Genomic DNA, 27,399 nt, shown 5'->3' on the forward strand with positions numbered 1-27,399 from the left:
ACATTATAAAATGACCACAATAGTGGAAAAATTACATTTGAATAGAAGTGGTTTTACATTCTTGACAGCCAAGAAATGCGAAAAACCACTTTTGCAACTGTAAGTGTTCCACTGTAATACAATATGTGTTCATTGGTTTGATGTGATCCTACCCTTTTTGAAATGTCTTTCCAACTGGTGTCCATGGTGTTACAGTCTCCTAGCTCTCCAAGTAACACTGAATTCCTGTTGGTCCCTATCCTTACCCTCCCCTTCCCTTCCCCCATCTTTCTTCTCTGCTGGGATGAAAAGGCCTTTGCCTGGTGGTCGGACCTGATGGTGGAGCATGCTGAGACCTTCCTGTCTCTCTACGCGGTGGATATGGATGCTGCCTTGGAGGTGCAGCCCCCTGAAAGTTGGGACAGTTTCCCGCTCTTCCAGCTGCTCAACGACTTCCTCCGGACTGACTGTGAGTACCTGACCCCTGACCCTGACCAAAAACCATTGTCTCAGTCTTCTTGAGCCCTTATCTACTCAGAAAGCAAAAAAGGGATATTGAGGTACTATTGTACATCAAACTCAGCATATCCTGATAATGGGAAATGCATATAAAATGAATTCTAATGTAAATCATCATTTGTCATTTCAGCCTTTGTGTAGGACAACTGATATAGGACAAATTTTTGTAGTACTGACACTTAACAAGTAGATAATGACTTTAGTTCTCTTCATAGCTCTTCTTTAAGTTTTGTTTTCTCTGTATTCCCTCGACGAATTCATCTTATATTCAAGATACTAAATTTTATCAAATTTTATTGCTTTTCCAGTTGCATTTAGAGAAAACACTTTGATACTCACTAAGTTGCAAGCTTTTGATTTTCCTCTGGTATAGATTTTTCATTTTACTTTTTTATTTTTTTGAAGAAAAAACCATGGTCAAGACAAGGTTTGTCAAAGGCAAACAGGTGGTAACTATGGCAACACAGTAAAATTTTTTGTAGTGCATACTTTTACACTTCTGTGTTACTTTGTATCATGACATGATTTTTTCTCATAAAATAACAGACAAAGAGCATTGTTAGTGTGTAGGTTCTGCTCTAATTTAGAAATTGTGGGAAAGTATGTAGATTCTGCCTTTGACTTGAAATATCTCTGTTACTATGTCAAGATACATCTCTGCATTCCTCTGTTTCAGATCACCTGTGCAATGGGAAGTTCCACAAACACCTGCAGGACCTGTATGCCCCGCTTGTGGTTAGATATGTGGACCTGATGGAGTCTTCCATTGCACAGTCAATACATAGGGGCTTTGAGCGCGAGTCGTGGGAACCTGTAAAGTAAGGGAGCCATTTCCAAATAACTTTGCCTTTTGGATGACTGGACAAGCAGGGCTTGTTTTTTGAAGGACACCACACACCTCAGGCCACATTTTGTTCTTCTGTAGTTGTAGTTGTGCCTGTTAATAAGTAAGGATTCGGTGAGCAACAACACTGACAAAATCAGAACCCCAACCAGCAACCTTAGGTAGCATTAAGTACAAAATAAGAACATTTTAACTACTTTAAAATGTCACGTAAATTCTTCAGGATATTTTTCTGTGATGTTATAAGAATTTTATTCCAAAATCATATATCCATCAGATATCACATGGAAAAAGCAATCCTATACTGTAATTAGCAATTCCTTTTTGGTGCTTAATTTCTATGTACTATTTGTTATAAATCCAGGTAAGCATGCATATATATAATCTGATAATGTGTACAGTTGTCATATTTAACTGTCTTTTCTTCCTCATTTCATTGTCACTGAAAATGCTTCACAGGAACTTTTGATTTTTATGTAATGTTTTCATTTGTGAATTTCCAGACGTGAAATGTTTGAATATTCTGTGTAACTATTATGTTTTTTCCACATTTAACTGAATGTTTAAAAACTGTTCATGAGACTTTTATCATTTTAAAAACTGTGTAATAATACAAAGATGTTTCAAATGAAATAATTCAATTGTACTATACAGTATATAAAACACATATACTATTATTATACATAGGAGGATATAAAGTAAATTTAAATCTTGAATATCTTTGTTCAAGTTGATATTCTTACCACTGAGAAAGGACTGTAAGCAATGTAGTTCCTATGGAGATCATTAGACTTAGACTTTCATTAGTGTTCAACTAAACGAAACTGAAGTGCGGGTGGATATCTCAACAGAATGCTGTGAAGACCCAGAACCGGTTTCTCAGAAACATTTACTCATCCTTTCTATACATCATTGTTTTATTTGTCATATGAAATAGCCTGTTTAGTTGCTGTATGGTAGCATTACTGCTACATTAGTTGTATTGTTTCATAGCTCAGTTGCCTGTAGCACTAAAAGCCAGTCCGCAGCATGTAACTACCAGACTGAAAGTGAGTTTCACTCTGGCCTTTCTCCGTAGTCCAAAAATTAATAAAATAGGAGTGATTCACCATAATAACTCAGTTCAAATATGTTTAAGAACGGTAGCTATGCTTGAATCTTTTAAACTTCAGTTCTCGTATTATTTAAATTTTTAAGAAATTAAGAAAAATCTAATAATTTCTTTCATTTAATGTATTTGAATTCCGAGTGTCATTGGGGTAAAAACTCAATAAGGTAAAGGTAAAGGTAAAACTCAGTACTTACTTCTGGTTGGTCAGCACTACAGTAAATTTTGCTCACATGGGTTCCATAGGATGACTGATAGTCTAATGACAACGGACTGATAGTGGTTTGCAGTAAAAATAATTTGATTGGCTCTACAGAAGGTTATAACATGAAGCGAGAAAAATTCAAAAGTATTAAGAGCGGTGTGTTGGAAATTAGTTATTTCTCCATAAATTTACCAAAATACGTAGAGTAAATAGAACTTGCTACTACATGATCTCTGCATTTAATTAATAAATTCTGAGGTAATTGACAGATTTTTGTTTTAATATAAATCTCCTTTAAAATAAATAATGAAAAGTGGATATTTGAAAAATGTAGTGTTTATTATTATTCTGTTGTGATACATGTGGAAAAACACACTAGTTATGCAGAACATAGAACATTTTACATATGGCTCCCAATATATTTTTATGATTAAGTGATTTTTTACTCTTTGCAGGACCATAGTGTTACTGTTTGTCTTACACATTTCTCCTATGATTTTTTTCAGTTCAAATTTTCATAGTCCTTTTTGAAATAACCTTGTTAGTCTGTGTTTTTACCACAAACTGGACACTTTGTTGGCCATTTTCTGTTCGTCCAAACGGCCTGGCTACAGCTCTTTTCCTGTTTGAATTGTTTGTCTTTTAACATGCTTTTTGGTTCTGTCATGAGCTTTTCTATGGACTCTCTGTAGAAGCGTTTAACTGATCTTCTCATGCGTCCAAAATGACACACAAAAATTAAACTGCTCTGTTAGTCTAGGTTTTGCATTGCCAAGCTAAATTTCTGTTTAAGATGTGCCAGCTGTTGATTTGATTTTACTTTTTCTTTCAAGTTCAGTAATTCTGTGTCACATTGCTTTTGCGACATCTGCATTGTCACTGTTATAGTATTTTCTTTTTGTCTGTTTCTTCTGCAGGAGTTTAACAAGTAATCTGCCCAATGTGAATCTGCCAAATGTGAATCTCCAAATTCCCAAAGTACCAAATCTGCCCGTCCCAGTAGCAGGACTATCAGTTAACCTCCCACAAATGCCTAGCTTTTCTACCCCGTCTTGGATGGCCGCTATTTATGACTCTGAGTGTGTATTCAATGAGTTCCCATTAGACCTAATTAAATTACCAAAATCAGCTTGGCATGAGAATGTCTTCTCCACTGGTCTCTATCACCATGAAAAACAGAAAAAGTACAGTTAGAAAATTGCAATGATCTAGTATTTATATTCGATCAGCATAATTGACTTCCGAGTGTAAAGACACATCTTTTAATTGCGGTGCATATTGAAATATTGTCAGCATTGCTAAACTATTGCTAATTTTACTCTTTATCATTTCTGTTCTTATTGCATATTTCTAATGTATTTTATACCTTTAACAGTTGTAGTGCATACTTATATTGCATACTGACAGTCACAAACGTTTAAATGGTCTTATCAATCACTTTTGAACCTATCAGGGCAGCGAGAAACATAACAGTTCCAACTGCTGCCTTTGGGTATGAAGGTCGTTGGTTCAAATCATGCCTATTGCTTTAGTACTAGCAAGCAAGGTACTTACCCTAAAATTGCTCCAGCATAAACTACCCAACTGTGTTAATGAGTAGGTAAGTGTACATAGCTTAAGAATGTAAGATGCTTTGGAAAGAAGTGTCAGGTAAATGAACCACAAATGTTTTTAATATAGTAAACATTTAAAGTAGAACTATGTCAATCTGTCGGAAGTGCCTTGTTGTAGTTCCAAATTTAGTTCCAATGTTTTTTCCATGTAACACACATTTTTTCTTCTTAATATTTTACCACATTATGATCCCACCTTCTGGAATAAATGTGGAAAGAGATGAGGAGTGCTATAAAATAAACCCCCTTCCTGGTATGGAGTCATTTCTCTTGACAAGTTCCAGATTTGATGCCTATTCTAGCATCTCTCAACCTAAAGATGTTCACACCCTATGTCATTATGCAACACATCATTATGATTAAATGTGTACATAGTATTTGACTATCACACATGTCTGACCAAAAGAGCATACTCCTAGTGCCTATTAGTAATCTAGAGGCTGGAACTCCCTTTTACTGTACTTTTCTCACCAGTCTGAATCATTTTCATGCCAAGAAGATTACACTGGAAGACTGGAGCAGGTCCTTTTTATTTACTGTGTGAATGGGGAACATTTTAGCTTTTCTTTTTCCTAAATGTGCATGCTTTTCAATTGTAGGATGGAAAGATACAAATCCACGACGCTACCAGTATCCACTGTCACACAATCAAAATCTAGGTGCAGTTAAATGTAAAGTAAATACAGAATCAACCCACACCAGTCATTTTTTACGGTTTTTCTTGCATATCATTGTCTGATTCGCTTCTTTACCTTAATAAACTTGCATCTATAATAAATACAGTTGACCCTTGAACAATGCAGGGGTTATCAGCGCCGACCCCAGGTGCAGTCAAATCCGCTTATATCTTTTGACTCCCCAAAAACTTAACTACTAATAGCCTACTGTTGACTGAAAGCCTTACCGATAACATTAACAGTCAATTAACACAAGTTAGTAAGCTAGAGAAAAAAAATATTAAGAAAATCATAAGGAAGAGAAAATACATTTACAGTACTGTACTCATTGATGCCGTAAGTTTACATTGTCTGTTTACAAGATGAATCGTCTGTCTGTCTGTCTGTCAGTCAGTACCTACATCAATATTGTCTTATGTGATACAAAACGCTGTAGATGTTATACGTATTACGTGTCTATTTTATGGTAGTTAATGATAAAATAGACTAGTATCTACATATATTTTATGCATTTTTGACATACCCAACATTTTCTTAATTTTTTAGATATCTCTAGGCTACACAGTTCGTCTGTGAGTTTTTAAAATTGTCGCAAATCTCCAGAAGATTTACCAGTATATTTTTTGAAAACAGTCCGCGTATAAGTGGACCCGCGCAGTTCAAACCCGTGTTGTTCAAGGGTCAACTGTAATTACATTTGTTTACAATCAACTGGTAATTTAACTGGCAGGTAATGTAACAGTTAAGCATTTTGTAGCATTAACCATTGCAATTGTACAGAATATTAAAATCTACAGAAGTTCAAGACATTTGGGTACCTGAAGGCCATACAGGTTATTTTGTATCTTTCCAATGTTTGAATTCCTTCCAGTCTTCCTCCTCCATGCTGGAGCTTCAGAGATAGAGGGCCTTGAATGTTGGTATGCTGTAGCAATGTCTCTCATGGTGAGGGTAGGATAGCACATTGGTACAGTAGCTTTGGAGTAAGGTCTCAAGCTCTCGGTGGTCAGGAGACTCTCTGAAACTTTGGTCCACTTTGGTCCACCTGACATCATCACAGTAGACTCTTAGCTCCATCCTTACCCCCCGACCCCGACGTCCTCAACCCACAAATATCTTCTGAGGATGGCAGCAAACACTGACCATGCATGGACTGTTTGACATCCTCGATACATAATGATCTGGCTGGCATGACTGATGGGGGGGGACATTCTCATGTATTTTTCAACTTTGCTTGGTAATAACCAGTGAAATTTCAGAGGTAAACATCTGAACAATTAACCAGTGAAAGCCTATTTTATCTGAAATGGACTCTCACACAGGTTCTAACTGGTCACTGAAGTGGTCTGTGGAACCACCTGAGACCTCTTGAACAGCTACACACAGCTCCCCATTGGCAGTTGCCAGCCTATACTGAATTGTGTATCGCAGAGAGTGCCATCTTATGTTAAGACAAAAACTACAGAATGCATGACCCCAAGCCCTCCCCAGTGTGAAAATAATCATGCAGAATTGCGTGGTTATTGAGGTGTCCACTTATTTTTATCATAAATTGATGCTCTAAAATGATATTCACACACCCAGTCACTGAAACACACAATGTCTTTATTTTATTGTAAGAAAGTAACTGGACTTTATCAATATATGGTAAAAATAAGGCAAAATAAATGGACCCTAAAATTGTGGAGCTTTAAAAATGTAGTGCTGCCATGACACTACTCCTGTGCTTCCTGAAATAGCCCCCATTTCTCTGCTTCACACTCTGAATCAGTCATTATTTCTAATTTTCATCCATTCTTTTTACTGGCAGCAATGGTTCTGGGACCTCAGAAGACCTCTTCTGGAAGCTGGATGCCCTGCAGACCTTCATTCGGGACTTGCACTGGCCAGAGGAGGAGTTTGCCAAGCACCTGGAGAACCGTTTGAAGCTCATGTCTAGTGACATGATAGAGTCCTGTGTCAAACGGTGAGGCTGCCCCTCAGAACGTGAATTGCTGCTTCACAATACAGAACCCCAGGTGTATTGTCTTCAAAGTGATAGACGTTCCAAAGCCCCAGGCTCATTGCCTCCCCATTACTCTACATAACAATGCTCCAGGTTCTTGCCCCAGGCTTATGGATTCCCACCTGTAAAACATTAGGTAGCTCCAGGCTCTTGGCTTTTTGCCTGATACACCTTAGATAGCCCAAGGTTCATGTTCTCACGCATATACGTCTGCCTGTCTGCTACACATCAGAATCCTCGGGCTCCTGACTTCTGGCCTGATGAACATTGAATAACTCAAGCTTGTAACTACCCATGTACAAAGCTCAGCATCATGACTGAGCATGTACTACACATTACTTATCCGTAGGCAAATCGCCACTTGTCTATTGCGCACTGCATATTTCGAGACTTATTGCCCTTATTTTGCTTTTGAGGTACAGAGTAGTCCAGCTCCAGTTACTTGTTCTATTCCCGTTTGAATCTCTTGTGTCTGCTTTTGTCCTTCCGTGTTGCAGTACAAGGGTGGCGTTTGAGACAAAGCTCCAGAAGAGCAGCAGGACGACAGATTTCCGCATCCCACCTTCAATATGCACCATGTTCAACGTGATGGTGGATGCCAAGGACCATTCTGCCAAGCTGTGTGCCATGGAGATGGGCCAGGAGGTACTGTAGAGTCGCCAGCACATTCACATAATCACACAACCCATTTAGTGCTGCCAGTGGCAAATTATTTCCGACATAGTCAATTTCAAATCAGAAAACCAAGTTCTGAATATTTTAAATATCTCAACTACTTGTTCTGCTCGTATACTGAATAATCTACAGTATGATTAACAGTCATATTTCTTTGTTTCCTACTGCAGAAACAGTACCATTCCAAAATCGACGATCTCATCGAAGAAACTGTTAAAGAGATGATATCTCTTTTGGTGGCAAAGGTACTTGTCGAAACTGAGTCAGGTGATCAAGCTAGTCAGAAATCACAAAGTGCCATACAGGTGACATACAGGCAACACATTGAACATTTCCTGATGTGTTGGAAGAAAGCCATCAAGCAGGAAATCTTTCAATAAATTTATAAGTGAATACACTTACTGTAGGTGTTAGTAAATGACAGCCATGCCTTCTCAAGAATTTAAATGCCCATGTTTTGTCCCTCTGCTTTGGCTACAGTTTGAGTTCCATAAAGCATGGGGCAGTGTGTCAAAAGTAATGCAAGGAAATCATGCTTTTTGGTTTACTTCACCCTACAGTTTGTAGTTATTCTGGAGAGTGTTCTGGCTAAGCTGTCCAGATACGACGAGGGCACGCTCTTTTCATCCTTCCTATCTTTCACAGTAAGTCAGGATTTCCTAATCGACCCTACACCCCATGTACATCTAAATAGGACTAAATTTATTATATTTTCTTTAACAATAGTGAGGTTTTAGGATAGCTACTGCTGTGTGTAGTTTAACCAGGTACCCGATCATCACATTCGCAAAGCGGCACACTGATAATATGCAGTTCACCACAAAGGTTGAAAATAAGGATATATTAATTTAGGAGTCATTAACTGGTATTAAAACACAAAAGTACTGGCATGTAAATTTCCACTTGTAACTAAGAAAACAGGAATCATGAAAAAGGACATGATAAAAATTACGCTTTTATTGTTTTGTTTTTACAGTAATTTCAAGGCTTTTTAAGGTAGCTCATAAAATTGCCTCTGTGATCAGTTTAATCTTTTCTTCTATTTTTTTTTTTTTTTCTGGCCTAAGGTGAAAGCAGCCTCAAAGTATGTGGATGTTCCCGTAAGTGAAAACACAGCAAATATCCTGCCAGTGCATCCTACTGTATCACTGCATTCACTTCTCCCTCTGGCACATGGAACAAAATACCACACGTGTTCCTGAGTTTCTCATACTCCCATAAAGCCTTTCTCATTTATGAGACACGGACATCCATAATTATACATTTTTTGAAAGAAAAATGATCGAGTGTTTCCTTACATTTCAAGCAACACAAGCAACAATCACAGCCCTTATACAATCCCGAGAATACAATAACTGGTTTTACATAGGGTTTCTTTGCTGGTACTGTGGCGGTTCACAGCTCAGGCCTGTTTAGTGGTAGAAAGTTCTAGTTAATGTGATGGTGTGTCATGTACTATCCTGGTTTCAGACGTCTTATTAGAAAAGAAAAGCTTTGTGTCATGGACCATACGCAGCATTGCATGCAGTCTGCTCACACTGCATCCCATGGCCGCTGACGCTCTGCTCTGCTCCTCTCTCGTGCCACCCATATCTTTTAGAAGCCTGGGATGGACGTGGCAGACGGCTATGTGACCTTCGTGCGCCACTCACAGGATATTCTGCGAGAAAAGGTCAATGAGGAGGTGTACATAGAAAGGTTATTTGATGTAAGTAGGATGCCTGCTCCTCCTGCACAAGGAGGAGACCCTCCAAAATGTGACAAAACTGCGGGCAGAGAGGGATAAGTCACATTTTGAGCTGCATTACAGAGGAGCCCCACAGCTCACTAGGACCCTTTCTTTGTCTCTAAGGCTCTCAATCTCTCAATCTCTCAGTCTCTCAATCTCTCTCCCTCTCTATGCCTCCCTATCAGTCTCTCTGTTCCCCTGTACCCCCGTTTACTCTGCTCCAGTCTGCATTTACCACAATTTTTTTCTGACCTTTTTTTGTCTTGGGCTGTTCATATTTTCTCAAACTGCACCCAAAGCTGTTCCTGAAAAGATTTTATTTAGCTGAAGCTCAAATACAGATTAAAAAAGCCATATTGATGCGAAGGTAAGAGAAGGTCTTCAGCTGCATGCACCAAAACACCCACAAATCAGACGCAACTCCTAGACAGCTGGCTGTCAGATGGCTGGTGCATGCACTGAAACTCTATTTTGGGCTTCTGTGCTACTTTAGGAACATCCCTAGGTGCAATTTGAGAAGAACTTTCTTAAGCAGTGTTCTTTTGCCAAGGAATTTTGTCTTCTAATTCAGATTTTGAAACTTTTTTTTTTTTGCAAGGTGAAAATTAAGCATTGCTTCAGGTACAGTATTACAGGTTTTAAGTTTCAGTGCAAAGAGAAATAAATGTAATCTAGTACTACATTGCATATAACACCTGCTTATCACACACACTGTCTGAAACCACTTGTCCCAAGCGGGGTTGCGACAAACCGGAGCCTAACCCGGCATCACACGGCACAAGGCTGGAGGGGGAGGGGGCACACCCAGGACGGCACCCCAAGCAGGACTCGAACCCCAGACCCACCAGAGAGCAGGACCTGGCCAAGCTTACCATGCCACCGCGCCCCCCTCTCCTATTAACAGAAGATATCAATTGTTTGCTCCGGTTCGCTGTGACCCTGCTGGGACAAGCGCTTGTAGACATTGTGTGTGTTAACTGGATACAGTAACGTTTTTTTTTTTTCTCAGAAAATAGAAAACCATAACTTTGAACGCGAAATAATCAAAATCCTTAAAAATTTGCAACAAATGTCATGATAACTACAGGAATAACTATCTCAAGGACTCAAATTGAAGGTTTTGAGCATCACGGTAACCTTCATCTGGCCTTACTGTTTTAAATATAAAAATATACATTCACACGCTGAAATACCTTCTGATGATTAAAGTTAACATGGCCTTGCTTAAATAATAATGAATGAAAGCTCAAGAATAAGGCTCCGAGGAGAGGTGAGAGAGCACTGTGTTAAGAAAACAGCCGTGAACGTCAGCTGGGCTGCAGTCCTCCGTGATGCATGTCAACTGATTGGTCCACCACCCTGTGGAGTACAGCTCTTTCTTTTCCGTATGCTGTCCAGAGAAATGTTGGCTGTTCCATTGTTGCTGCACAGGAGTAACTTTTTTTATTTCAGATATGTGTATTGCTTGTTCCCAGTGAAACCTGGTGCTGTACCGTTTAAACGCTTAGAGGACGTGACTTCAGGAACAACTTGTTTCTATCTCAGTCTTGACGTCTGTGTGCCTCGTGTTCGTTTTCTAGCTCTGGTGTGTCTGGAACAGAAATCCCTGTTGTCTGCCTTTATTATTTATGTTGATGAAGAGGCGCGTTGTTCTTTATGCATCTGCTGCCATTGTCACATCTGTCAGCCACCACAGCCCCTTTGTTTTGTGTGCCTGCATCATAGCCTCTGCCAACTTTCCTTCTCTCTTTCACTCTTTCTCATTCTTCTTCAGTCTATTCTTAATTCTCTTTTCTATTTTTTTTTCTTTCCAAACTCCCCTCTCTTCACCCTCAAACGATCGAAATGGAACTTATCTCTCATGTCGAGTTGTTTTATCACATTATGTTGACCGGCATGATTTGGAGTCAAATAATCTCGCTGTGTACATCTACTAGCATGACCCACCTCCTGCGAGGCTAGCCTCCATACATGCATCCCGCTCTCCAGCATCCACTCCCAGCTCTGCATGCGGTGCCCGCCCAAAGCAGCGGCGTGAAGTGGACGAGCACCGACACGACTTGGCCCAAATCTAGCCCACCATGAAAGCGAGCCGAAGGGAGGCGAGAATCTAGTCACCGTGCCTCCACTTCAGCCTGTTCACTATGGCAAAATTGGCTTTATCCAATTATCATTTTTGAGTTTGTGATATGAAAGATGACAAGAGTTTCCTAACTGCATCACACCACGTGCTGTTATCTTTAAACTGTGATTTAAATGAAAAGAAAAGAAAGAAAAAAAAAAAAAACATGGCAGAAGTATGAGCTGTCAGTTCTATGTACCACAGCCAACAATAACTTGACATAAAATGAATCCGGTCTTCACAATGAAAGAGTTTGAGAAAACAGCACAACTCCTTCTTGCCTGCTAAAATCATTGTTTCACTTCTCATTTAAATTTTATTTCTCATTGATTTTCCCTAGATTTTAGGTTTCATACAAGTTTCCTTGGGGGAGGGGCGTTCAAATTCATCAAGAAATGAAATTCTTTCGGGGTGTTGGTACTGCAGAAATTCTGAGGAGCTGTCGATACCTGACTAAAGAACATGTATCAGTGAGGATCAACAATAATCTGTTGAACTGTGAATTAAAATGCCATCTCTTTATCTTTGGCCTAATCTTGCACTTGCCTTCATCTAGACGTGCATTTGAAGCAAAGAGTCGCAAAGGAATCTGGCAGACAGGAGACTCTTGCTGTGCAGTGAGCTTCTCAGATTCCAGCCCATGTCCCCAGTAGGGAGATGCGTTGAAATATATTTTGATCCGAGGACTCGAGAAGTGACAGCAGCAACAGGCACGTGTGAATAGGGTCTCCGCAGATGTTTGTAGAGATGCAAAAAATCCCTGGAACACAAAATAGCGATTAGCAAGACTCCCAAGTGCCTTCTGATTACTTCCCTTTCAGTTTATCTATAGACAGGTCCCCCAAGTATATTGCGCTGCATTCTGCCTAATTTTGAATTTCAACGTTAAGCTTTCTTCGGCAGACTGTGTAACTGCCTGGATGGTTTACATAAATTCAAGCGTAAATTTGTCAGGATTTTGATCTCAGGCATCACTGGCACCAGAGGTCACAGCTGTGGATTACTGTGGTAATGAATTTTCACAATTAGTAGGCATCATCCCGTGAGCAGTAAAGCACAGGATAATTGATAAACGCCACGATGAGCAGCCAGCAGGTAGGATTATGCCATCCCTTTGTCTTAAGTGTATGTTGTCTTGTGGTGTAAATAAAAGATTTTATCAATGCTGCAGTGGCCTGGGGGCCATTACCGGGGCATTGACACCTCCTCTAATGCACATCAGCACCAGGGTAAGCCTACTCCTCAAAGACAGCAGCTGTACCGTATTACGGTGGACTTTTTTCACACAAAGAATACTTACTACTGCGTTTATCAAAAGCCAGGTTCCACCTTTGAACATTTCCAGACGCAGGGAAATGTCGGACCCTTCGATTAACAAGTTTACAGCATGCTTGATCTCACCCCACATTCAATCACAGTTCATTCCAGCTGGATCCTGTCACCTCCCCTCCACTTCCTGTCTCAAAGAGCTTGGGGAGGTTAACCTGAAACTCGGAATCTACCTTGTTTTATTTGTACATTAATGTGAACCTTTCAGGTTGTCGGTTAAAACTGCACGCTCTGCCTCTTGTTTCTGCTGCACTGTATTACATTTTTTTCAGATTCGTCTGTGTCAAAATATTCAGTCATAGCCCAAAAGGCCTGAATACATTTTAACAGACAAAGTCATGAATAATGTAGCAATAATTCTGAAGTTTGATCCTTTCTGGAGGTAAGATGTTTCGTTGCAGGGGCGCCGTTTCTTTAAAGGGAAGACTACTTTTCGGATATGGTATACGTCTGCCTATTGACACCTATTGCTTCTTTGTTTCATCTTGTGTTAAATTAGTGTTTCTGAGCGTAGACAGCAGTGATGTGCACTCCTCTGAGTCACGCCCTTGACAGCACACATTCTCAAATCGGGAAGGGGTACATGTCCCTAGCCGCAGGCAATCGGCAGCCTGCGGCAACAGTGTGGTCTCCCGTGGGCTTCCAGAGGCACCGGCTCACGTGCACCGGCTCACTTGCTCCCTTTGCCCCGAAAAGCAGCTTGGCAGCAAATGTTCTTCCACTGCTGAACTCCTTGTCACATAGGGGCAGGTTAGGGTCAGGGTGACTCAGACCAAAACTACACAACACGATACAGGCCTTCCACAGCAAAGAGCACAGTTACAGGCAGGGTTGTTTCAGGACCCCAGAAAATGCTGTTTTATTGAATTCTTCTGCTATCAGAGAGGTGGTGCTTTGGGATGAGAAAAGAAAGCTCAAGTGTGTGCTTATATTTGTGTCAGAAAGCATGATGAGTGCACCAAGCTTTGCTTTTCAGTATGTAACTTTGGTGAAGCCTTCAGATTCCAGCTTTCTTGTTTGCTTTTTAACTCGATTTAAAGGATATCCTGCGGAATGGTAAAGTTCATAAGATAAGATCATTGCTGTCATGGTATCTGTGTTTTCTGTGTGTGTGTGTGTGTGTATGTGTCTGTGTGGATGTGTACTTGTGCACATGTCTGTGTGTTGCTGGAGAATGCTGTCTGTCTGTGTTTCAGCAATGGTACACCAGCACCATGAACCTTCTGGCAACATGGCTGACTGACCGCATGGACCTCCAGCTCCATGTCTATCAGCTTAAAATCCTCATCAGGATTGTGAAGGTACTGCTGGGGCACCATGTAAAAGACATGGTTTTTAAAGTCTAGAAGGAAATGTTAATCGCAAGAATGTCTGTCACTATAATGCTGCTCCAGACTAGAACTTCCCTCCAAAGGTAATGAAGAATCTGAAACAGTTTGCGGGAGAGTCCTACAGATTTCAGAGGATATATATTTTTTTTTTATTGCTCTCTGCAATTAAGAGCAGGAACTGAGAACATCCATTTTAAATCGTGGCCCTTCGGAGGCCCAGTTGTGTGCTCTGTATGAAGTTTAGCTCAATTAGTACGTTTCACTAATAATTTGTACATGTATTATGAAATGTAATGCATATTAGAAGAATTACATCTTACCTGCTTGGAATCCAAGTCTCTGTAGACATTCAAACACACCTGACTGCAATGCCCGTACTTCTGCACAAACTCCAGTGTAAGTAAAGCAACGTCAGCAATATTCTAGGATTTTATTTAAAAGCATTACTCTTCATCCAGTGAGGAGCAGGCGAGAGATGAAGCAGCATGCCCTGAAAAATAGCATTTTTATGGTAATTCACGATATTATGAATATTTTGTTGTGATCTCACGCCAGTTAGGCTTCCGGAGGTATTGCTGCACGTGCTTGCACCTCCAGTCGAAGCTCAAAGCAGTAACTTCTTAAAGCTGCAAGCCTCCCACAGTGAATCACAAACTACAAAATATCCAGAAACTGTGAGATAGATAGATCTGAAATTCTCAGTGCGTTTTATATCGTTCGCATGACAGTTCCACAGATGAAACATTATAGCCTTGTGTGCTGTGCTAAATGGCTGCATACAGCAAGGTGCTCCTTGTTGAATCTGATCTCTTTTTCCTCCCCTAACAGAAAACATACCGGGATTTTCGTCTGCAGGGAGTGCTCGACTCCACCCTCAACAGCAAAATGTATGAAACAGTGCGCAATAGGCTAACGATGGAAGAAGCTGCTGCGTCTGTGCGGGAGGGCGGCATGCAGGGCATCTCCATGAAGGACAGCGACGAGGAAGATGAGGAGGATGACTAGAGAGCCTGTGCTGTTCTCCTTTGGCTCAGCCTGAAGAACCAATGCATGTACCAACTCTTGTTATTCAGTTAGCCACTCTAGGAACCTGTCCGCTCTAAATGCCCATGAAGGAAGTATAACAATAACAGTAATAATTATACTAATGAAAATAATAATGAATTTAAAACCATTATTGACATTTTAGCTGTGTTTTAATAATGTTAGCACTGATTTTGACTCATTGATTTGTAAATTCATTCCTATGTGTTCCTAAGCAATATGGAGTACCATTTGTTTGACAATGTTGAGTGAGATAATTAGGAACTCTTTCTAGGTGTGTCCCTGTTAAATGCAATCCTATATGGCGCTTCTTTAACGTTCTTTACATACATCGATGGTACATGTTGTGAAGATGAGTGTATGGACCCCTTGTCTTGTTCGTTTTTAAGTGGATGCCAACTGTTTAAAATTGAGAAGATGCATCTTCTGTATTTAAGTTTGATGCTGTTAGTGTTTTCATCCGCTGAGCACCTCCGTTGTTGTACCTCAATGCTATTAAAGTTTCCGTCCCTTTAGTCAAAGCCACACCACCCTCACATCAAGATCAATTAAGACGACACTATTGAGCAGCAACACAAATGAGTTGGTATTTACAGATGCAATATCCTCATAGCTACATTGTGATATCTTGGAAATCTGTTTATTTTTATGTTTGAACCGATTTACAGCGTAAATTTTTTTATATTTTAGTTGAACTTTTAGCACTTTTACATAATCTATTTGAAAGCAAACAAAAGAAAAAAAAAAGATGTTCCTTTCATTTAATTAATTGCCATTCTTGGAAATAAACTTGTGTTTGCATTATTAATTTATTTTGTAACTTGGTGGTACAATATGTCCAACAGCATTTCCCTCACTGTTATGTAAATATGATGCTGTATATTGCAGTCGGCTGTAGCTGCATGCCTGGAATTCCTGTCTTCTCCAAAAGCCTTGTTTTAATGTGAATTAGCTTGTGGATTCATTTTTTGCTTTGGCTTTATAAAGCCTACAGTTGTAATATGCAAGAGCTGTGGCCTCTCAATAAATATTACTGTACAAATGCAATGCTTTTAACTGTCCTGCTTAAGTGTTTGCCATTTAATTTGAACAGTCTATCACTAGCTACACACAAGAGGTGAGAGTAGTCAGGAACAATACAATTAAAAGCAGTACCATTAAATAAATAAAATTCTAGATATATACAAAGAAAAACACTGGGAACTGTATTTGAACGTATGCCTGAATATGTAACTCAGGCGCAACAAGGCAGCTGCTTTATGTGCTGCATCACCATGAAACAGAGCTAAAGCTCCATTTTCTCACCTCAAAAAGTATTTAGCTTTTAAAACTAAGAAAGTATCAGGACAAAAACTACTGAAGTATCAAGTTAGTTGTTCATGGGAAAACATATTTTCTGAAGGCCGCAGTCTACTAGCAAACCAACACGCGAAATGCCGCTTTCTTTGGTACTGCCAAGTGCATGTTTAATAAAATAAAGAGAATATAAATAATGATATACAAAAATAAAACCCAGAGCCTTCACCTCCAGCTGGTCTGTCCACCTGTGGAGAACTCACTGCGAAACTGCACAACTCGCTCGATGGATTCAGAGCCTGGGAGGCTCACCATATGAATCACAACGATCCACTCACGTCTCTGCTTGTCTCAAAACAATGACACCATATTCCTGTCCTGCACAACATGGGCAGGACCCACCCTTATCTCACAACCAGCTTTACACAGTTTCTGGTCCAGACCATGGCAACATCCCCCTTGGACTACTGCAGCCATCTCCAGTCTCCTCCATGAAACCTCTCCAGGTGATACAGAATGCCGTTAAATGTCAGCAGCATGGAAAGCAAAGGAAGGAGACAACAGCTGGGAGGTACCTGTCTCTCTCTCGGGGTGGCTCATGCACACAGCTGGGTGTTTTGAGGCCTTGGCAGAGGTAAGAAAGAATCGTAAAGAAGAAAGCATAAAAAATAACCAGACCTTGGCCAGGATGTTTGTTCTCACCTGCAGCTCTTCCATCCCTTCTTTTACCCCACATGGCATGCATACATCACTAATAGCCAATAAAAACATTAGAAGTGTACAAAATAGTATAAGTGGTGTGTTATTTACCTAAAGCGCACCGTGCACTAACTCAGTCGGAAGTATTACGCTGAGGTGCATGGTAACAGCAGCTCATGGTTCATAACTGGGACACGTGGCAACATAGGATCATGTGCGGCTTCTTCAGGAGATGTTTCTTTACCATTTTGAAAAAAATAATAGCAAAGAGTTCAGACCCACTGCACTGGCCAGCGGGATACCCTAGGGCAGACCCAGGATGTCTTACAAGAGATTATTTCATGAAAGTTATCCCATGAAATTAATTGAATGACACACAGTATTCAACTTAAAATGAAACATGAGCGAGATACTATTTTCAAGTGAGAAAACGTTTTTAAGCCGGCAAAATTTCCATATTCTAAATATAGTAAATACAATGTACTACATACTGTATATACATGTAGAGTATAATGCACATATGTACAAATATAATGTATTTTCTTCTGCAAGAAGTGTAAATGTAAATGTGATTGCGAGTCAGGGCTTGCGAAGTATTACAAACGTGGCATCAAGAAATTTCAGACACAGATTTGGATAAAGTACATCAAAACCCATACTTTATTTTATAGCAATACAATTTACATATTAAATAACACTATAGTAGAATGATTCAATATAGCTTTGAACAAAACCTTCTCCTTTTACCGAGGAAAAAAAGGAATGCATCACCCACCACCTTGAAATGGGGAACAGACAAACTGATTGAATGATTTACTTTTCTGCTGCACATACTAACTGAACTGCAAAAGAAAACATTAAAGGAAATCATTAAAAAACAAAAAGTACTGTCCCAAAGCGAGGAGAAGGTATATGATCCTTGGAATGTGGAATACAGTCACAACTTGAATTCCTGGAGGACTCCATTCCTACTTTTTCCACTACGAGCACAATGAAACTGCTGCAACCCTTGAAATAAAATAGTCGTATATGAAAATATAACTCTAAAAGTATAGCGGTGATTCTTAGCTCTTTAGGTCATATGGGTATTAAAGCAAAAATGCAATGCAATGCATGAAAACGGCTTTAAAGGACTGACATATAAATGAAAAGTAAACAGAACAACAAGAAACAATGAATTATATGCAGCTCATATACTGATTTGCAAATAAAATTAATGAATGGAAAATGATAATATTGCAGTTGTGATAGAAATGCTCTAAGTGACAATGAGAATTCAGGTAAACTCCCCAAATGTTGGAGAATTGTGACATACTGGGTGACATTCCCGTGAGAACACCAAGCAAAAAACAGAAACTCCAGTTTATCCTTTTTTCTTCTAGGTTTAGAGCATCTGTTTCCAAATGATTAAGGAGCACAACAGGTTTCAGTGAGAAAAAAGAGAGAGAGAGAGGGAAAAAAAAAAAAAAAAGTTGAACCCATCTGAGGTTTTCATAAAGGCTGTGTGTCTTGTTGAGGATATATGCAAACTGACAATGAAAGAAATTAATTTAAAAAGCAACGTAAGGAGCAAGTGCAAAAATTTCAAAGCAGATTTTATTGAACAGAGGTGGGATTTTGAAAAGGAGGTGTAGCGAATATATGCATATGAAGACACAAAAACACTCACTTGGAGCAACTGAATGAATCATCTGATATTTGCCTACCAGAAGTATTCTCACTATGTTGTGTTAACATTGCAACAACATTATAAACGCAGAATGAGCTGCGTCATGACGGTTACTGTACGCGTTAACTGGAATATTTTGTCGGCGACATTGCTGGAACACAAACGAAAACGAATGCAACAATGCAAACAAAAGCATCAATGTCACACTGCATTAGGTTTATATCTTTGGTAAAGTTGATAAATTAAATTTTCATCAATGCGTGTTTTCCGTTACAGTAACTGTATCACCAAGGCAGTTGTATGAGGAACGGGTGCCGATCTGTTCTTCTACGTGTGTGATAAAGACACAGGCCGCTGTTTGTACAGGCAGAGACTGAGACAGAGAGGAAAACAAGGCATCGTTTCACTTCAGCTGTAACGCTGACAAGCGGATATACTCGTAAAACCCTCAGCGCAACCCCTCTGAAAGATGCAGGTATACGCCAAACAATCTCACCTGTACATTTACAGATCGAACACGAAACCCAAAGGTGAAATTCTGGCATGTCACAACAATGCCAACCAACCTCTGACCCAGGCTAAACTTTTCATAAAACAGAAAAAAAAAAAAAAAAAATTAAAAAAAAAATCAAGCAAGAATGGAAAAAATGTTGGAAAAAACGCAAGACTATAACGAAAGACCCACATCACAAAACTGAAAGAAAATTATAACATTGGTCCTATTGAACCGTGCATGTGTTCAAAATAATGGTCAGAGCACACGGGTGTTTCACCGTTTAAGGTCTTTGTTGCCTCTCTGGCTGCCGGCAACAACAGCTATAAAGCAACAATAAAGTGAAAAATTAAGCCGAACCTCCAAGTCTCACATCTTCTACTGCATGTCTTCAGTTCTCTGAGGACGGACTGACTGACAGGCTGAGTCAAAGTCACTAACCACAAGCAATTATGAATGGGAAGCTATACACATACATACGCGATCATTTTAATTTTAAAAACAAAAGCACCGTGACCCTCATTAGAAGCAGCAGTGAAGAAGCTGAGATGAGACAATTAAAATATAGGTTACACTCAAATGGATTATTAAAATAAAATACAATTGATGCAAAGTATTTACCCTTTTCCGTATAGCTGTTATTCAATAAACCGACATGATAAACGTCTCAAGTTTAATAATTATACATGGCTGTCCTATAAAATAAACTAAACTTCAAATGCAATGAGCCATGACCTGGTAATGCAGCCGATATATGTTATACTAAGCCTCTGAGTTAACTGCTTTCAACTACATCATCTTCAATTTCCTTCTCAAGCCAAGTTGGCCGAGGCACAATTTTCGTGCTTCTCATAGTTGTAATAAACAAATAAAAAAAAAAAAAAAAATGGGGAAGAAAAAAAAAAAAAATCACCGAGTGAAGTGTTCGCTGTGGAATGCCGAATTGGGGCTCGATGAGTATCGTCTATCTAATTATAACAAGGCAGTAACACTGACAGAATAGTGCAAACTAGAGAGAACTGTTTCATCGCGGGGAACTTAAAAACTGGTGCAAATGCTCAGTAGATTAACATTGACAAAAAATGGCAAAAAATAAATATAAAAAACTTTTTTTTTTTTTTTTTCTCAGTGTAAAAAAGTAACCAGGTTATTTCATTTAACCATGAGTCTGGCAAAAAAAGGCCTCAAGAAAAGTCTGTCGAGTCCTTGAAATTTTACAAATTAAGTGCCTCTTCCACAGCTCTCTGCCTTCACACGAGTGACTCCATGCTTTCTGCAGGGTCCGATTCGTCCATGATTACCACAGTGCCATTTTTGTCCATGGACATGGGGCCCAACCCATTCTCCTTGGTGCTGACCAGGCTGAGCATGGCCTTGTAAAGATACTGGTACTGCTCCTGAAATGGCAGGAAAATGCTGCAACTTCAGTTCACGGTAAACTAACGGACACTGCAGTAAAGGCAATTCTCACTGTAAAGATTTAGCATTTTCAGAACAGACCCCGAATTGTGACTCTCCACTTCTAAGTAAGTTGGAAAAAAAAGGAAATAAGAGGTGTGGCTTTGCTGGTTGAGACTAGATGCTTCTCCCTCATTGTAATGGGTGATTTTATATGTCCTGTACTTTATTATAATGTGGGAAGCCGCATCCACTGTGGAATGCAATCTGATGAATTCTACTGTAGCAAAATACCTGAAAATGGGAATACTGCTGACGTTCCTATAAGAATATAATAAACACTAGGCTAACTGTGATTCGAAATCAAAATTCATAATCCATCCCACAACAATTTAGCATTACTTACAATGTCTGTGAAAACTCCAGGTCTCATGAGGTTGATCATTTTAGCCACCTGGTAGACATCGACGGCATTCTCGCTCTCCAGCTGCTGGGACAGGGTGCTGAGAGCGCAGAGCATCCCGGCCGAAACAGCCCCAAACCTGCAGAGAGCCCAAGCAAGAGCAGGTGAGCAGTGGCAGTGGCAAATCCCACCGGTGGCCACTAGGAGGAGCAAGATGCTGGCATGAGGTGCGAGGACTGTTCCTTCCTCAATGTGAGCACGGAACAGTGTGCTTGGCCTTCCTCCGTTCAATATTTACGATAGAAAATCGTGGCAAAAACGTATTACAGGTCAATGGTATCAACAACATCTCAATATCACAGAGATATAGTTATTTTGTGAAATGAAAGAATGCAGTCTGGTGAAGGGTACCCTGCATCTGTCTGCTGAGGAAGGACGTGTTCCTCTGATACCCTTGACCGCACTGCATTCTTTACACAGCTAGAACCCTTTACAGATCCGGGACACCTTTGCCGCAGCTCAGCATCCAACTCTGCCCACCTCATATCCTCTGTCCTTAGACAAAACATCACTAATGCTACGAAACCCGCCGTCTCAGTCGGTAGAAGACATAGCACTTATCTATCTTCACACCCAGCTATGAGCTAAAGATGTACGTGTAATTTCAGGAAGAGCCCCTTTACTTCATGAATTACTTTGGAGGCCTTGGAAATGTCGAAGTGGGAACAAGCAGCAATTATCTAAATGCACAATGTCAGGCAGCGAACCCACTGTATCCAGATGTCCAGCAGTGCTGGCGACTGCATTAAATATGAGACTGACGCAAATCAATTGAGATACATGAAGAGTGCTATAAAATAACTCGGGGGAGAAGCACCGAGAGAAGGGGTGGGCACTCACTCATCATGCACTATGGTTGGTCCGTCTCGAGTCATGGCCTCTTCCTTAATGACATTGATGAGCTCGAAAGTGCTGCTGATTGGGGCGTCTGGATTTGGCCATTTAGGGCACTGAAAGTGTCGCACCTCGAGCACATAGTCATCCTGGGGAAAAATTAGACACGTGTTATAAAGACTGCTTACTCTTTAAAAAAAAAAAAAAACCCCTAAGAAAATGGACAAGCTCAGCATACCTGTGTGGCCTCCAGAATAAAGTCATGAATGATGATCTGCTCCTCACTGGAGAGGCACAGCCTGTCCTTGCTGATGAGTGTGACGGTGAAGGCCTCGCAGTTCATCGCTTCCTCCCGACTCGGCCAGTAAACAAACTCATCCTCGGCCTGAGAAATGGCACCGGCACAGGCTTTGAGAGCCGGACACACCACCGTCCAAGGTTCACAGGATAGAAAATCAATGACGCCAGCGAGAAAACCGATGCTACACAACAGAGCAACAGCGGAGTGGTTATAAGTCTCCTTTCCTCACGCTCCGTTAAAAACTGACCGGAACAAATTGACGTCGACGAAAGAACAGACTCGGTCAGGAACGAGCTACTAGAATCTTTCACTGCGGAAAAGATGCACTGAGCCGCCGGTCGATAGGGCGCTCACCAAGCCCTGGTTGTCAGGAAGCATGACGATGATCTGTGCATTGTGGTCCCAGATCATCCGCCAGAAGTCCTTGGTTGTGTGGGGCAGGGGATGCTGGGTAATGATGAACTCATTACTCCTGAAGTAGCCCTGTGTGGTCAAAATACGAGCAGGCTAAGGAACCAAGCAGCTCCACTAGCTGAGGGAAGTAAAAATCCAGAATCCACGAGTGAACACGGTAAAGGTAGAAGGTGCCCTACCATTATGTAGGAGGCGTTGATATAATCGCTGCCTTTCATTCCGGGAAGCGGTGCCAGGGCCACTCTCGCTCGTTCCGCTGGATGGGAGGGGTTTTTGGAGAGGAGAGAAAGCTAATTAAATTCCATCACATAAAAGAAAAAAAAGAAGACACCGCATGTCAGGCATCATTCAGCCCCACCCACAGAGAGATGAAGGCCAGACATTATGCCTTTGATGAGCGCACCGACACGAATGATAGAACATGAGAGTAATGGGGACAGCAAGGAGGAAAGGAAGCGCTCACAGGGCACCACCGAGGAGTTGCGGTTCTTCTCCTTGTTGCAGTCCTTCTGGGCGCTGAAGCACTCGATGTAGCGGGCATTGCACTGTGTCACCAGCTGTAGGAGTGACCAAAGGAGAATCATCGCTAGCGGTGACGGGATCTGCTCAGCAGAGAGAAGCCACACCTGCGCGCCATCTGTGCGCCGCCCTAAGGTGCCGGACTTTCCCCGAGTCTCCAATTTCGACTCTTTCCACCGAGCAAGGCGCAGGACGTGCCCTAACACACGCACCGATTGAATCGATGCAACCCGTCACCTTACCCTGGGACTGTGTGGTACAGACACAGCGCATAAAATCAGACTGCATAAACTGGTTCATCGCATAAATCTCACGATATAAAGAGTACAAAAAACCATAGCTGACATATCATAACAAGTGTGCGCCATATAGTTTTGTAAACGACACATGATGCGAGAACACAGGTAAAGAGGAATCGTGCTATTAACTAGTAGCTCAGTTGGTACGTGGAATGTTCATAAGCGTTATTTGCGGAAATCTTTTTTTTTTTTTTTTTTGCATATTTCTGTCCCTTTTATTTTACTCCCACCCAGAGTAGCTGTTTACAGTCAAAGGCATGTAAGAGGCACCATTAATTTACTGTAAAACAGTGTTATATAACTGCTGCTGATCACTGCAATTTAAGCTGTGTTTAATCAGTGCTATTAATCTATTTTGATAGCAGTTGTGTTTCAGCACAGTTTGTTTAAACATCTCAGGCTAAAGACACTGAAATTAGTGTGTTATTAAAAGGGCTGGGACCAAAAGTAAAGCAGCTTTTCTAAGTGCCTTTATGCAGTTTTTCAAGAAACATCTGTGCGCGCGCGTGTGTGTGTGTGTGTGTGTGTGTGTTCTTCTCTTCCTTATAACTGCGTGAGGCTGGTGGCTGAGTACCTCTATACAGAAGTTAGGAATTACAGTGCTCCCTCAAAGTATATAGACCCCATAGAGATGGGCAATATTTTCCTATAAATTATTAAAATAAACTTAAAGCTAAATGACTGATTTACACACCGGATTCTACGTACCTACCTGGTTTAACCAATCCGACTTGGGGTTTGCTTATGTTTCAACCTGCACTACCTCCGTGTTTCTACTACAGACACAAATTCCTCGGAAGCAACATATGGAACTGGTCATTACACACCTATTACGTCACATGAGAAAGACCGATTGTCATTAACTTACTTTTTTGTGGTAAAACTAAAGGACACACGCTTTCGAGCAGTACTGTATTATGCACATGATCCCGGCACTTTCGCTCCTAGCCCTACTCCTTTTGTGCAGCACCACGGAGGAAAGGTCAGTCTCGATCACGTTCAAAGAGCCCCGCGCTTTCAAAGTATGCTGCCTCAGCCCGAGGATGCAACCACAAAGCTTCTTGAAACGCTGAGCTCACCTGTAAGAGCAGACCTGGGTGAAGGTTGTGCTATGGTATAAAGTGACCTTCGCTTAATGGTTCATAAAGTCAGTCTACTGTTTGACTTACTGTTTAGTTACAATATTAGTATTACTAATAGTTATACTATTAGTCACCCTCTGAGTGAACCAAGAGCAGGAATGAGAAGTAGTCTTGCGCAAGTACCGACAGATAACTGCGCAGGAAAGACCCCATGACTCCAGCCGCCTGTATCACAGAGGACAGGAAATCTTTCAGTGGTTAAGGAACTGAGTGTAGTAGGCTGAGCAAAACCTAGCAAATTTTAACAGTACCAACCCACCATTTACTAATAACCCAATACTCATATTCGGTAGAAATTATTTTAATGATAGTAGCTATGCAACACTAAGTTTAAAAAAAGGTTGAAGAAGAACAGGGTTTCTCAACACAAAGGACACACCGAGACACCAAGTACGATTGTCCTGAACCCCTCGCTAATACGAGTCCGTTTGCATGAAAAGGTGGAGGGGCATTCTCAATAGAGGCTGGTGAGTCTTGACACCTCGGAGACTGAATCAGCAACATCTCGGAGGTGTAGTGTCAGCAAGACGCAAAGTGGAGGCAGCGGACTCATTGACTGTTGAGTGAGCAGGGAACCACACCGTGTGTCACTTCCGTGAGTTTCTTATTTTACTACTTTCTGCCTTATTCCCAAAGGGGCACAAGCTGAAGTAGAACCCATCCTTCAACATGTCAGACCCACTTTAACGTCCAGAAGAATGCAAGCAGACAGGGTGAGGATGCTAGGAGGTGTATGCTATGCCTCCCCAGGACCCTGACCTTAAATTGCTTCTCGAGGCGTGTCCTGCCACCTGGGCCCGGCGTGAGGATGCTGTTGACATAGCTGTGCAGCTGGGAGACCGGCACTTCCGTCTCTTTGCCCAGAATAGCTTCCAGCAAGGCATCGTGGATGAAAACATACTGCTCCTGCATGGGAGAGGCAACGGGTCTTTGAAGGGAACTGGAGTGTGCACCCATAAAAGTGCCGGTGGGTCTAAGTGACATTACTTCCAGCTTCTTTCTCTTAACTTTCTAGGGGGGGACGAGGTGGATGGGACCGTAAAGGATTTAAGAACTAATCTACCAAGATATGAAAGGATGCATCTTGGAAAATTCTGTGGTAGGACCATGTACTTTGGAAACTGGCATATTTTTAAATTCCTTAAGTGTAACTATTTGACAGCCTTTAATACATTAACCCATGGAACACAACACTGGGCCCAACTGGGACATGACTTTTTAAAAATAAAAATAAAAATACTGGACATCTTCACCGACAGTAAAAAGAAGCAGCATCCGCAGATGCGTGCAGTAGTAACACCGACACAGAGAACCACAAAAAAATAAAACGCTGCGAACACAGCACTGCTCAAGTGAGAGGTTACCTCTGTTTGGACCAGGTAGTTGCGCTGGGTGCGGATGTGTTTGAGGAACCCCAGCACATTGACCGTGCCTTTGTCCTGTATCTGCTGCAGCATGCTGTCGATAACAATGTACGTTCCCGTCCTGCCAACGCCAGCGCTACGGGAGACATGGGCAAACGCATATAGCAAGCTTGATCGCATCCCACAAGTTGTCCAGGCAGCATTGTGAGTCTCAGTTTGACACCGCAAATGTGCCAAATTTAAATAAAATCAAGAATCGCTGAACTAATGTTTCCAAAAGTGCCCCCCCCACCCCCACCAACTGCAGTGTAACAGTACTGGATCGACACTCCTTACAGCACCCCTTACCTGCAGTGTACCACCATTGGCCCCATGTCTGGCATCTGTGCCGCTGAGGACCTGCTGATGAATGTGAGGACAGGCAGGGTGTACTCGGGCACTCCCATGTCAGGCCACTGCGTGTAGTGGTACTGAACGACTGTGCGCTCGTTGTGCCTGCCCTTCTGACCCTGCCAAGAGAACGGACTCACATGAGGAAAGCTCATACCGTGCTCAGTAGATTTCTGCAACAGCGGTTATTGATCGCCAAGTGGTTCACAAAAAACAGGATGCTTTTGTGGACAAATCTTGATTCCTGTCAACATTACACACGCTGAGTATGGTTTAGGTAAACAACTTTCTAAAGACATTTTTATACAGCCTCAGTACGAGTACCGTGGTGTATCAACAGGTTACAAACACACACAAAGTACATGCAAGTCCACGTTAGAAAAAGACTACAGCCACTTATATATGACAACATCTGAGTTGGCATCAAGGACGTCGACGAGCACCTTCTTAACTTTTGTGTTCCGCACAAGGAACCGTCGCAGCGTGTAGCAGGCGTGCACCTTGGTGCTCTTCAGCGTCACCACAATGCTTCCGTACTCCTCGCTGTTCTCTGAGGGCCAGTACTGGTCACATTTCCTCTGAGAGATGGATAGAAGAGACAACCCCAGCTGACAGGATGCAGACAGGGCACTCCTAGAGCACGCCGGACAGTCTCAGAGCTGCGGTGCGTGTGACAGGCTTAATACCGTAAACAGCAGGAATGAAAGGTTCAGTGCCTACCCACCCTGCCCTTTTCCACAAGGTTTGTGATCATCACAATGATGCCTGTGTTCTGCTCCCAGATCATCCTCCAGAAGTCTTCAAAGGTAGACTTCAGTGGGCCCTGGGCAGCAATGTAGGCCTTTGGCTTGTTGTAGCCCTGACAGGTGCACAGTGAGTCACAAATGGATACAGGCAACCAGTGAGTCACAAACAGAGGGGGAGGGAAAAAAAAAAAA

At 41.3% G+C, this 27,399-nt stretch overlaps 2 protein-coding genes across 10 annotated transcripts in view; one reads left to right on the top strand and one right to left on the bottom strand.

Annotated features, from left to right (window-relative positions):
* LOC108939444 (calcium-dependent secretion activator 1-like) overlaps positions 1-16,197 on the top strand; it is a 99,063-nt gene extending 82,866 nt beyond the window's left edge. For all 9 annotated transcript variants that reach the window (XM_029249943.1, XM_029249944.1, XM_029249947.1 and 6 more), the window contains 11 exons: positions 292-448; positions 1,175-1,316; positions 3,573-3,734; positions 6,756-6,911; positions 7,448-7,595; positions 7,796-7,870; positions 8,186-8,269; positions 8,693-8,725; positions 9,226-9,333; positions 14,002-14,106; positions 14,965-16,197. In XM_029249943.1, coding sequence (XP_029105776.1) covers positions 292-448; positions 1,175-1,316; positions 3,573-3,734; positions 6,756-6,911; positions 7,448-7,595; positions 7,796-7,870; positions 8,186-8,269; positions 8,693-8,725; positions 9,226-9,333; positions 14,002-14,106; positions 14,965-15,141 — 1,347 coding nt within the window. In that variant the 3' untranslated portion in view covers positions 15,142-16,197. The remainder of the gene's footprint in view (positions 1-291; positions 449-1,174; positions 1,317-3,572; positions 3,735-6,755; positions 6,912-7,447; positions 7,596-7,795; positions 7,871-8,185; positions 8,270-8,692; positions 8,726-9,225; positions 9,334-14,001; positions 14,107-14,964) is intronic.
* A 3,320-nt stretch (positions 16,198-19,517) lies between these two features.
* The window catches only part of LOC108938819 (receptor-type tyrosine-protein phosphatase gamma-like), a 145,118-nt gene continuing 137,236 nt past the window's right edge, over positions 19,518-27,399 (bottom strand). Inside the window, exons 18-29 of the mRNA XM_018759760.2 lie at positions 27,186-27,320; positions 26,905-27,039; positions 26,420-26,580; positions 26,072-26,207; positions 25,467-25,613; positions 23,211-23,304; positions 22,927-23,003; positions 22,688-22,816; positions 22,271-22,417; positions 22,039-22,181; positions 21,142-21,277; positions 19,518-20,734 (exon numbers count right to left, since the gene is read on the bottom strand). Of these exons, the coding sequence (XP_018615276.2) occupies positions 20,588-20,734; positions 21,142-21,277; positions 22,039-22,181; positions 22,271-22,417; positions 22,688-22,816; positions 22,927-23,003; positions 23,211-23,304; positions 25,467-25,613; positions 26,072-26,207; positions 26,420-26,580; positions 26,905-27,039; positions 27,186-27,320 (1,587 nt within the window). The 3' untranslated portion in view covers positions 19,518-20,587. The remainder of the gene's footprint in view (positions 20,735-21,141; positions 21,278-22,038; positions 22,182-22,270; positions 22,418-22,687; positions 22,817-22,926; positions 23,004-23,210; positions 23,305-25,466; positions 25,614-26,071; positions 26,208-26,419; positions 26,581-26,904; positions 27,040-27,185; positions 27,321-27,399) is intronic.

This window comes from Scleropages formosus, chromosome 2 (assembly GCF_900964775.1).
Source record: "Scleropages formosus chromosome 2, fSclFor1.1, whole genome shotgun sequence".
NCBI classification, from domain to species: domain Eukaryota; kingdom Metazoa; phylum Chordata; class Actinopteri; order Osteoglossiformes; family Osteoglossidae; genus Scleropages; species Scleropages formosus.